General features: G+C 49.8%; 2 protein-coding genes across 2 annotated transcripts in view; both read left to right on the top strand.

The window, feature by feature from the left end:
- Window positions 1-12,239, top strand: part of tpx2 (TPX2 microtubule nucleation factor) — a 475,192-nt gene that overhangs the window by 360,343 nt on the left and 102,610 nt on the right. The gene's annotated exons all lie outside the window — the stretch shown is intronic.
- Window positions 4,159-12,239, top strand: part of tpk2 (thiamin pyrophosphokinase 2) — a gene marked incomplete at its 5' end in the record, with an annotated part of 86,523 nt that continues 78,442 nt past the window's right edge. Inside the window, 3 exons of the mRNA XM_080469694.1 lie at window positions 4,159-4,222; window positions 4,298-4,539; window positions 4,782-4,845. Coding sequence (XP_080325820.1) covers window positions 4,159-4,222; window positions 4,298-4,539; window positions 4,782-4,845 — 370 coding nt within the window. The remainder of the gene's footprint in view (window positions 4,223-4,297; window positions 4,540-4,781; window positions 4,846-12,239) is intronic.

Here is a 12,239-nt window from a genome sequence, read left to right as displayed (position 1 = left end):
GAAACACCGACTGAGAGACACTGAGAGACACTGACTGAGAGACACTGACTGAGAGACACTGAGAAACACTGACTGAGAGAAACTGAGAGACACTGACTGAGAGACACTGAGAAACACTGACTGAGAAACACTGAGAGACACTGACTGAGAGACACTGACTGAGAGACACTGACTGAGAAACACTGATTGAGAGACACTGAGAGACACTGAGAAACACTGACTGAGAGACACTGTCTGAGAAACACAGACTGAGAGACACTGACTGAGAGACACTGAGAGACACTGACTGAGAAACACTGATTGAGAGACACTGAGAGACACTGACTGAGAAACACAGACTGAGAGACACTGACTGAGAGACACTGAGAGACACTGAGAGACACTGACTGAGAAACACTGAGAGACACTGACTGAGAGACACTGACTGAGAAACACTGAGAGACACTGACTGAGAGACACTGACTGAGAGAAACTGACTGAGAAACACCGACTGAGAGACACTGAGAGACACTGACTGAGAAACACTGATTGAGAGACACTGACTGAGAAACACTGACTGAGAAACACCGACTGAGAGACAGTGAGAAACACTGACTGAGAGACACTGAGAGACACTGACTGAGAGACACTGAGAAACACTGACTGAGAGACACTGAGAGACACTGACTGAGAGACACTGAGAGACACTGACTGAGAAACACTGATTGAGAGACACTGAGAAACACTGACTGAGAGACACTGAGAAACACTGACTGAGAGACACTGAGAAACACAGACTGAGAAACACTGATTGAGAGACACTGAGAAACACTGACTGAGAGACACTGAGAAACACTGACTGAGAGACACTGAGAAACACAGACTGAGAGACACTGAAAGACACTGACTGAGAAACACTGATTGAGAGACACTGAGAAACACCGACTGAGAGACACTGACTGAGAGACACTGACTGAGAAACACTGAGAAACACCGACTGAGAAACACAGACTGAGAAACACCGACTGAGAGACACTGAGAGACACTGACTGAGAGACACTGACTGAGAGACACTGACTGAGAAACACCGACTGAGAGACACTGAGAGACACTGACTGAGAAACACCGACTGAGAGACACTGAGAGACACTGACTGAGAAACACTGAGAAACACAGACTGAGAGACACTGACTGAGAGACACTAACTGAGAGACACTGACTGAGAAACACTGACTGAGAAACACTGAGAGACACTGACTGAGAAACACTGACTGAGAAACACTGACTGAGAAACACCGACTGAGAGACACTGAGAGACACAGACTGAGAAACACTGAGAAACACAGACTGAGAGACACTGAGAGACACTGACTGAGAAACACTGATTGAGAGACACTGAGAAACACAGACTGAGAAACACCGACTGAGAGACACTGACTGAGAAACACTGAGAAACACCGACTGAGAAACACCGACTGAGAGACACTGAGAGACACTGACTGAGAGACACTGACTGAGAGACACTGACTGAGAAACACCGACTGAGAGACACTGAGAGACACTGACTGAGAAACACTGATTGAGAGACACTGACTGAGAAACACTGACTGAGAAACACCGACTGAGAGACACTGAGAGACACTGACTGAGAGACACTGACTGAGAGACACTGACTGAGAAACACCGACTGAGAGACACTGAGAGACACTGACTGAGAAACACCGACTGAGAGACACTGAGAGACACTAACTGAGAGACACTGACTGAGAAACACCGACTGAGAGACACTGAGAGACACTGACTGAGAAACACTGAGAAACACAGACTGAGAGACACTGACTGAGAAACACTGAGAAACACTGACTGAGAACCACTGACTGAGAAACACCGACTGAGAGACACTGAGAGACACTGACTGAGAGACACTGACTGAGAGACACTGACTGAGAAACACCGACTGAGAGACACTAACTGAGAGACACTGACTGAGAAACACCGACTGAGAGACACTGAGAGACACTGACTGAGAGACACTGACTGAGAGACACTGACTGAGAAACACCGACTGAGAGACACTGAGAGACACTGACTGAGAAACACCGACTGAGAGACACTGAGAGACACTAACTGAGAGACACTGACTGAGAAACACTGACTGAGAAACACTGAGAAACACCGACTGAGAAACACCGACTGAGAGACACTGAGAGACACTGACTGAGAAACACCGACTGAGAGACACTGAGAGACACTAACTGAGAGACACTGACTGAGAAACACTGAGAGACACTGACTGAGAAACACTGACTGAGAGACACTGAGAGACACAGACTGAGAGACACTGACTGAGAAACACTGAGAAACACAGACTGAGAGACACCGACTGAGAGACACTGAGAGACACTGAGAAACACCGACTGAGAGACACTGAGAGACACTGTCTGAGAGACACCGACTGAGAAACACCGACTGAGAGACACTGAGAGACACTGACTGAGAAACACAGACTGAGAGACACTGAGAGACACTGACTGAGAGACACTGAGAGACACTGACTGAGAGACACAGACTGAGAAACACTGGTGTCACCACATCACCAGGTGTCACCACATCACCAGGTGTCACCACATCACCAGGGTGTCACCACATCACCAGGTGTCACCACATCACCAGGGTGTCACCACATCACCTGGTGTCACCACATCACCAGGTGTCACCACATCACCAGGGTGTCACCACATCACCAGGTGTCACCACATCACCTGGTGTCACCACATCACCAGGTGTCACCACATCACCAGGTGTCACCACATCACCAGGGTGTCACCACATCACCAGGTGTCACCACATCACCTGGTGATTCTTCTCTGACTCTCAACGAAGGCGGTTGCATTTCCTCCCTCTCCGCTCCTTCTCTCCCTGCTTGCTGCTGCTCTCTGTCTCTCTTCACCTCTAATAAGAGCCTCTCTCTCGTCTCTATCTGAACCCAAACCAACCATGGATTTGATCAGCTGCTCTCTGAATGCAATCCACAAAATCTTCTTCACTGGAAAAGCGGTTCCAGGAGAGCCCTCATGTCCTGATGGAACTCACTTTGCCGGGTCCACTCTCGAGTCCTGGTCCACGTGGAGGTTAGTGTGCCTGTCGATGTTTTTCCGTGGAGGACGTGGAAGACGTCTACATATTTGGATTTATGATATTAGGTATGCTGCTGATTGGAGCGAGCAGCTACCTAACCTATCGCTAAGTTGACAAAATGCTGGCGGCTGCATTGGGAAGGTTGTCAGTGATCACTGAAGGACTGAACAGGGCTCTGAAATCTCGTTTGAATGAAATGGATTCCAACTTGGAGAAGCTGGGCGCCCTGAGGGGACGCTAAAATAAAGAAAGGCCACAGATTTGGATTTAAACTCGCTGGAGACCAGAGACTTGTACCCAGAGTGCTACAAAACAAGACACCCTGACCTCTAAACACCTCTAGTCTTCATTGGACTCCCATGACAACCAGAGGTTGTTTACATTCTCTCCTTGGATAAAGACCCAACAAAGGCTCTGCCCCCCACCTTGCCCTTATCTTCACACCCTTTCCCCCTGAGGAACTATCTCTGACCAGAACTTATCCGAGGTCGTCTCACATCATCAGAGGCCGGACTGACTGGAAGGAGGAATAACTCAGAACTGTCCCCGCCTCCGCTGCCCAGGAGGCCAGGAGCTAGAGTTATGATTGATTAAAGTGTCTGACACTGCACTACTCCTACCAAGCAGGTTGAACTAAGCGGAGCGGACGACCGGGCCAAGATGGCGGCGCTACTGCTATCTACTCTTTTTTTCTTTTTTTTTGTATCTATTTTTTCGGTCAACGGTCAACAAAATAAAATAAGCCAGGGCAATTTTTCATCCACAGGATGACAATTTTACAGACCGTAAGGGTTTCGGCTGAAGTTAAGCACTTATTTCGCCTAACCCCGTTGACAAATCAAATACAAGATGTAGTAAGACCGCAAGACTTCATACTCCGACCTCTTTATTATGTCTATGCTCACTGCTGCCTGCGAATCATCGGGTTGTGCATGTACTTCTGTACCCCTCGATCTACCCATGTATGTCTATTATTACAGTGGAGCGAACACGTGTTTCCGGTTCCGGTCTGGATTTAGACTGGTCCACGGTGGGGTGAAGATGAGTGTTTGGTCAGAAAAGGTTCTGCAGCTGCTCCGCAGGATGAACAGCTTCCACTCGGCCGGTGAGGGTCTTCGTGACGTAGCGTGACGTAAAACGTAGCGTGACGCGGCGTGGTAAATCCCCCCCTTCCCCGCAGGCTCCAGCCGGGACTGCTGCTTCCGGTTCGAGGTGGGCGGGGCTCAGGTGGGCTGGGTTCCCCCTCACGTGACCTCACTGTTGGCCCGCTACCCGGATGTGTTCAGGCCGCCACACGGGGGCGTGGTGTCGCTGTGTCCCGGTCTAGAGAGTCCCAGGACCCGGTCCGACGCCCTGGACTCGGTCCTCCAGGACCTGAGGAAGCATAGCGGACTCACCTGTCTGAGAGGCTGGAGGGATGAGGTACACCACCACTGGACCCGAGTCCAGGGGGTTCTGGTCCACATGAGTTGTGGTCCAGGGGAATCTGGTCCAGATGAGTTCTGGTCCAGAGGAGTTCTGGTCCAGAGGGTTCTGGTCCAGATGAGTAAAATGCATTAAGAGCAAAATCCAAGATGGCCGCCATCCATCTGTATTACAAATTTAGATATCTGAGTCCAGTTGCGACTGTTACATGACGTTCATGTGATCTTGTGATGTTTCAGAACTACAGCGTGATGCCTCGGTTCTCCGACGTTCCTCTGATGTGGATGGAGCGAGCTGCTACCAGTAAGCTGCTGTCCTCAGACCCATCATGTGCAGTGCTAGCTGCTGTGAGCTGACGGTGTCGTTTAGGAAGTAACCGTGTCGTTAAGGAAGTAACCGTGTCGTTAAGGAAGTAACCGTGTCGTTAAGGAGGTGACGGTGTCGTTTAGGAAGTAACCGTGTCGTTAAGGAAGTAACCGTGTCGTTAAGGAAGTAACCGTGTCGTTAAGGAGGTGACGGTGTCGTTAAGGAGGTGACGGTGTCATTAAGGAAGTAACCGTGTCGTTAAGGAGGTGACGGTGTCGTTAAGGAAGTGACGGTGTCGTTAAGGAGGTGACGGTGTCGTTAAGGAGGTGACGGTGTCGTTAAGGAGGTGACGGTGTCGTTTAGGAAGTAACCGTGTCGTTAAGGAAGTAACCGTGTCGTTAAGGAAGTAACCGTGTCGTTAAGGAGGTGACGGTGTCGTTTAGGAAGTAACCGTGTCGTTAAGGAAGTAACCGTGTCGTTAAGGAAGTAACCGTGTCGTTAAGGAGGTGACGGTGTCGTTAAGGAGGTGACGGTGTCATTAAGGAAGTAACCGTGTCGTTAAGGAGGTGACGGTGTCGTTAAGGAAGTGACGGTGTCGTTAAGGAGGTGACGGTGTCGTTAAGGAGGTGACGGTGTCGTTAAGGAGGTGACGGTGTCGTTAAGGAGGTGACGGTGTCGTTAAGGAAGTAACCGTGTCGTTAAGGAGGTGACGGTGTCGTTAAGGAGGTGACGGTGTCGTTAAGGAGGTGACGGTGTCGTTAAGGAAGTGACGGTGTCGTTAAGGAAGTGACGGTGTCGTTAAGGAGGTGACGGTGTCGTTAAGGAGGTGACGGTGTCGTTAAGGAGGTGACGGTGTCGTTAAGGAAGTGACGGTGTCGTTAAGGAAGTAACCGTGTCGTTAAGGAGGTGACGGTGTCGTTAAGGAGGTGACGGTGTCGTTAAGGAGGTGACGGTGTCGTTAAGGAAGTGACGGTGTCGTTAAGGAGGTGACGGTGTCGTTAAGGAGGTGACGGTGTCGTTAAGAAGGTGATGGTGTCGTTAAGGAAGTAACTGTGTCCTTAAGGAAGTGACGGTGTCGTTAAGGAAGTAACCGTGTCGTTAAGGAGGTGACGGTGTCGTTAAGGAGGTGACGGTGTCGTTAAGGAGGTGAATGTGTCATTAAGGAAGTAACCGTGTCGTTAAGAAGGTGACGGTGTCGTTAAGGAAATAACCGTGTCGTTAAGGAGGTGACGGTGTCGTTAAGGAAGTAACCGTGTCCTTAAGGAAGTAACCGTGTTGTTAAGGAAGTGACTATGTCGTTAAGGAGGTGACGGTGTCGTTAAGGAGGTGGCGGTGTCGTTAAGGAAGTAACCGTGTCGTTAAGGAAGTAACCGTGTCGTTAAGGAAGTAACCGTGTCGTTAAGGAAGTAACCGTGTCGTTAAGGAGGTGACGGTGTCGTTTAGGAAGTAACCGTGTCGTTAAGGAAGTAACCGTGTCGTTAAGGAAGTAACCGTGTCGTTAAGGAGGTGACGGTGTCGTTAAGGAGGTGACGGTGTCATTAAGGAAGTAACCGTGTCGTTAAGGAGGTGACGGTGTCGTTAAGGAAGTGACGGTGTCGTTAAGGAGGTGACGGTGTCGTTAAGGAGGTGACGGTGTCGTTAAGGAGGTGACGGTGTCGTTAAGGAGGTGACGGTGTCGTTTAGGAAGTAACCGTGTCGTTAAGGAAGTAACCGTGTCGTTAAGGAAGTAACCGTGTCGTTAAGGAGGTGACGGTGTCGTTTAGGAAGTAACCGTGTCGTTAAGGAAGTAACCGTGTCGTTAAGGAAGTAACCGTGTCGTTAAGGAGGTGACGGTGTCGTTAAGGAGGTGACGGTGTCATTAAGGAAGTAACCGTGTCGTTAAGGAGGTGACGGTGTCGTTAAGGAGGTGACGGTGTCGTTAAGGAGGTGACGGTGTCGTTAAGGAGGTGACGGTGTCGTTAAGGAAGTGACGGTGTCATTAAGGAAGTAACCGTGTCGTTAAGGAGGTGACGGTGTCGTTAAGGAGGTGACGGTGTCGTTAAGGAGGTGACGGTGTCGTTTAGGAAGTAACCGTGTCGTTAAGGAAGTAACCGTGTCGTTAAGGAAGTAACCGTGTCGTTAAGGAGGTGACGGTGTCGTTTAGGAAGTAACCGTGTCGTTAAGGAAGTAACCGTGTCGTTAAGGAAGTAACCGTGTCGTTAAGGAGGTGACGGTGTCGTTAAGGAGGTGACGGTGTCATTAAGGAAGTAACCGTGTCGTTAAGGAGGTGACGGTGTCGTTAAGGAAGTGACGGTGTCGTTAAGGAGGTGACGGTGTCGTTAAGGAGGTGACGGTGTCGTTAAGGAAGTGACGGTGTCGTTAAGGAAGTAACCGTGTCGTTAAGGAGGTGACGGTGTCGTTAAGGAGGTGACGGTGTCGTTAAGGAGGTGACGGTGTCGTTAAGGAAGTGACGGTGTCGTTAAGGAAGTGACGGTGTCGTTAAGGAGGTGACGGTGTCGTTAAGGAGGTGACGGTGTCGTTAAGGAAGTGACGGTGTCGTTAAGGAAGTGACGGTGTCGTTAAGGAGGTGACGGTGTCGTTAAGGAGGTGACGGTGTCGTTAAGGAGGTGACGGTGTCGTTAAGGAGGTGACGGTGTCGTTAAGGAAGTGACGGTGTCGTTAAGGAAGTAACCGTGTCGTTAAGGAGGTGACGGTGTCGTTAAGGAGGTGACGGTGTCGTTAAGGAGGTGACGGTGTCGTTAAGGAAGTGACGGTGTCGTTAAGGAGGTGACGGTGTCGTTAAGGAGGTGACGGTGTCGTTAAGAAGGTGATGGTGTCGTTAAGGAAGTAACTGTGTCCTTAAGGAAGTGACGGTGTCGTTAAGGAAGTAACCGTGTCGTTAAGGAGGTGACGGTGTCGTTAAGGAGGTGACGGTGTCGTTAAGGAGGTGAATGTGTCATTAAGGAAGTAACCGTGTCGTTAAGAAGGTGACGGTGTCGTTAAGGAAATAACCGTGTCGTTAAGGAGGTGACGGTGTCGTTAAGGAAGTAACCGTGTCCTTAAGGAAGTAACCGTGTTGTTAAGGAAGTGACTATGTCGTTAAGGAGGTGACGGTGTCGTTAAGGAGGTGGCGGTGTCGTTAAGGAAGTAACCGTGTCGTTAAGGAAGTAACCGTGTCGTTAAGGAAGTAACCGTGTCGTTAAGGAAGTAACCGTGTCGTTAAGGAGGTGACGGTGTCGTTTAGGAAGTAACCGTGTCGTTAAGGAAGTAACCGTGTCGTTAAGGAAGTAACCGTGTCGTTAAGGAGGTGACGGTGTCGTTAAGGAGGTGACGGTGTCATTAAGGAAGTAACCGTGTCGTTAAGGAAGTGACGGTGTCGTTAAGGAGGTGACGGTGTCGTTAAGGAGGTGACGGTGTCGTTAAGGAGGTGACGGTGTCGTTAAGGAGGTGACGGTGTCGTTTAGGAAGTAACCGTGTCGTTAAGGAAGTAACCGTGTCGTTAAGGAAGTAACCGTGTCGTTAAGGAGGTGACGGTGTCGTTTAGGAAGTAACCGTGTCGTTAAGGAAGTAACCGTGTCGTTAAGGAAGTAACCGTGTCGTTAAGGAGGTGACGGTGTCGTTAAGGAGGTGACGGTGTCATTAAGGAAGTAACCGTGTCGTTAAGGAGGTGACGGTGTCGTTAAGGAGGTGACGGTGTCGTTAAGGAGGTGACGGTGTCGTTAAGGAAGTGACGGTGTCGTTAAGGAAGTAACCGTGTCGTTAAGGAGGTGACGGTGTCGTTAAGGAGGTGACGGTGTCGTTAAGGAGGTGACGGTGTCGTTAAGGAGGTGACGGTGTCGTTAAGGAGGTGACGGTGTCGTTAAGAAGGTGATGGTGTCGTTAAGGAAGTAACTGTGTCCTTAAGGAAGTGACGGTGTCGTTAAGGAAGTAACCGTGTCGTTAAGGAGGTGACGGTGTCGTTAAGGAGGTGACGGTGTCGTTAAGGAGGTGAATGTGTCATTAAGGAAGTAACCGTGTCGTTAAGAAGGTGACGGTGTCGTTAAGGAAATAACCGTGTCGTTAAGGAGGTGACGGTGTCGTTAAGGAAGTAACCGTGTCCTTAAGGAAGTAACCGTGTTGTTAAGGAAGTGACTATGTCGTTAAGGAGGTGACGGTGTCGTTAAGGAGGTGGCGGTGTCGTTAAGGAGGTGACGGTGTCGTTAAGGAGGTGACAGTGTCGTTAAGGAAGTAACCGTGTTGTTAAGGAGGTGACGGTGTCGTTAAGGAAGTGACGGTGTCGTTAAGGAGGTGAATGTGTCATTAAGGAAGTAACCGTGTCGTTAAGAAGGTGACGGTGTCGTTAAGGAAATAACCGTGTCGTTAAGGAGGTGACGGTGTCGTTAAGGAAGTAACCGTGTCCTTAAGGAAGTAACCGTGTTGTTAAGGAAGTGACTATGTCGTTAAGGAGGTGACGGTGTCGTTAAGGAGGTGGCGGTGTCGTTAAGGAGGTGACGGTGTCGTTAAGGAGGTGACAGTGTCGTTAAGGAAGTAACCGTGTTGTTAAGGAGGTGACAGTGTCGTTAAGGAAGTAACCGTGTTGTTAAGGAGGTGACGGTGTCGTTAAGGAGGTGACGGTGTCGTTAAGGAAGTAACCGTGTCCTTATGGAAGTAACCGTGTTGTTAAGGAGGTGACGGTGTCGTTAAGGAGGTGACGGTGTCGTTAAGGAAGTAACCGTGTCCTTAAGGAAGTGACGGTGTCGTTAAGGAGGTGGCGGTGTTGTTAAGAAGGTGACGGTGTCGTTAAGGAGGTGATGGTGTTGTTAAGGAGGTGACGGTGTCATTAAGGAGGTGACGGTGTCGTTAAGGAAGTAACCGTGTCGTTATGGAGGTGACGGTGTCGTTAAGGAAGTAACCGTGTTGTTAAGGAGGTGACGATGTCGTTAAGGAAGTAACCGTGTCCTTAAGGAAGTAACCGTGTTGTTAAGGAAGTGACGGTGTCGTTAAGGAGGTGACGGTGTCGTTAAGGAGGTGACGGTGTCGTTAAGGAAGTAACCGTGTTGTTAAGGAGGTGACGGTGTCGTTAAGGAAGTAACCGTGTTGTTAAGGAGGTGACGGTGTCGTTAAGGAGGTGACGGTGTCGTTAAGGAAGTAACCGTGTTGTTAAGGAGGTGACGGTGTCGTTAAGGAGGTGAATGTGTCATTAAGGAAGTAACCGTGTCGTTAAGGAGGTGACGGTGTTGTTAAGGAGGTGACGGTGTCGTTAAGGAAGTAACCGTGTCGTTAAGGAGGTGACGGTGTTGTTAAGGAGGTGACGGTGTCGTTAAGGAGGTGACGGTGTCGCTAAGGAGGTGACGGTGTCGTTAAGGAAGTAACCGTGTTGTTAAAGAGGTGACGGTGTCGTTAAGGAGGTGACGGTGTCATTAAGGAGCTGACCGTGTCGTTAAGGAGGTGACGGTGTCGCTAAGGAGGTGACGGTGTCGTTAAGGAAGTAACCGTGTTGTTAAGGAGGTGACGGTGTCGTTAAGGAGGTGACGGTGTCGTTAAGGAAGTGACGGTGTCATTAAGGAGCTGACCGTGTCGTTAAGGAGGTGACGGTGTCGCTAAGGAGGTGACGGTGTCGTTAAGGAAGTAACCGTGTCGTTAAGGAGCTGACCGTGTCGTTAAGGAGGTGACTGTGTCGTTAAGGAGGTGACGGTGTCGTTAGGAGGTGACAGTGTCGTTATGGAGCTGACCGTGTCGTTAAGGAGGTGACGGTGTCGCTAAGGAGGTGACGGTGTCGTTAAGGAAGTAACCGTGTTGTTAAGGAGGTGACGGTGTGGTTAAGGAGCTGACCGTGTCGTTAAGGAGGTGACGGTGTCGCTAAGGAGGTGACGGTGTCGTTAAGGAGGTGACGGTGTCGTTAAGGAGGTGACGGTGTCGTTAAGGAGGTGAATGTGTCATTAAGGAAGTAACCGTGTCGTTAAGAAGGTGACGGTGTCGTTAAGGAAATAACCGTGTCGTTAAGAAGGTGACGGTGTCGTTAAGGAAGTAACCGTGTCGTTATGGAGGTGACGGTGTCGTTAAGGAAATAACCGTGTCGTTAAGAAGGTGACGGTGTCGTTAAGGAAGTAACCGTGTCGTTAAGAAGGTGACGGTGTCGTTAAGGAAATAACCGTGTCGTTAAGAAGGTGACGGTGTCGTTAAGGAAGTAACCGTGTCGTTAAGAAGGTGACGGTGTCGTTAAGGAAATAACCGTGTCGTTAAGAAGGTGACGGTGTCGTTAAGGAAGTAACCGTGTTGTTAAGGAGGTGACGATGTCGTTAAGGAAGTAACCGTGTCCTTAAGGAAGTAACCGTGTTGTTAAGGAAGTGACGGTGTCGTTAAGGAGGTGACGGTGTCGTTAAGGAGGTGACGGTGTCGTTAAGGAAGTAACCGTGTTGTTAAGGAGGTGACGGTGTCGTTAAGGAAGTAACCGTGTTGTTAAGGAGGTGACGGTGTCGTTAAGGAGGTGACGGTGTCGTTAAGGAAGTAACCGTGTTGTTAAGGAGGTGACGGTGTCGTTAAGGAGGTGAATGTGTCATTAAGGAAGTAACCGTGTCGTTAAGGAGGTGACGGTGTTGTTAAGGAGGTGACGGTGTCGTTAAGGAAGTAACCGTGTCGTTAAGGAGGTGACGGTGTTGTTAAGGAGGTGACGGTGTCGTTAAGGAGGTGACGGTGTCGCTAAGGAGGTGACGGTGTCGTTAAGGAAGTAACCGTGTTGTTAAGGAGGTGACGGTGTCGTTAAGGAGGTGACGGTGTCATTAAGGAGCTGACCGTGTCGTTAAGGAGGTGACGGTGTCGCTAAGGAGGTGACGGTGTCGTTAAGGAAGTAACCGTGTTGTTAAGGAGGTGACGGTGTCGTTAAGGAGGTGACGGTGTCGTTAAGGAAGTGACGGTGTCATTAAGGAGCTGACCGTGTCGTTAAGGAGGTGACGGTGTCGCTAAGGAGGTGACGGTGTCGTTAAGGAGGTGACGGTGTCGTTAAGGAGGTGACGGTGTCGTTAAGGAGGTGAATGTGTCATTAAGGAAGTAACCGTGTCGTTAAGAAGGTGACGGTGTCGTTAAGGAAATAACCGTGTCGTTAAGAAGGTGACGGTGTCGTTAAGGAGGTGACGGTGTCGTTAAGGAAGTAACCGTGTTGTTAAGGAGGTGACGGTGTCGTTAAGGAGGTGAATGTGTCATTAAGGAAGTAACCGTGTCGTTAAGGAGGTGACGGTGTTGTTAAGGAGGTGACGGTGTCGTTAAGGAGGTGACGGTGTCGTTAAGGAAGTGACGGTGTCGTTAAGGAAGTAACCGTGTCGTTAAGGAGGTGACGGTGTCGTTAAGGAGGTGACGGTGTCGTTAAGGAGGTGACGGTGTCGTTAAGGAAGTGACGGTGTCGTTAAGGAGGTGACGGTGTCGTTAAGGAGGTGACG

The sequence above is a fragment of the Lipophrys pholis genome (genome assembly GCF_963383615.2).
Source record: "Lipophrys pholis genome assembly, chromosome: 8".
Lineage (NCBI taxonomy): Eukaryota > Metazoa > Chordata > Actinopteri > Blenniiformes > Blenniidae > Lipophrys > Lipophrys pholis.
This window is presented reverse-complemented; position numbering and strand designations above follow the sequence as displayed.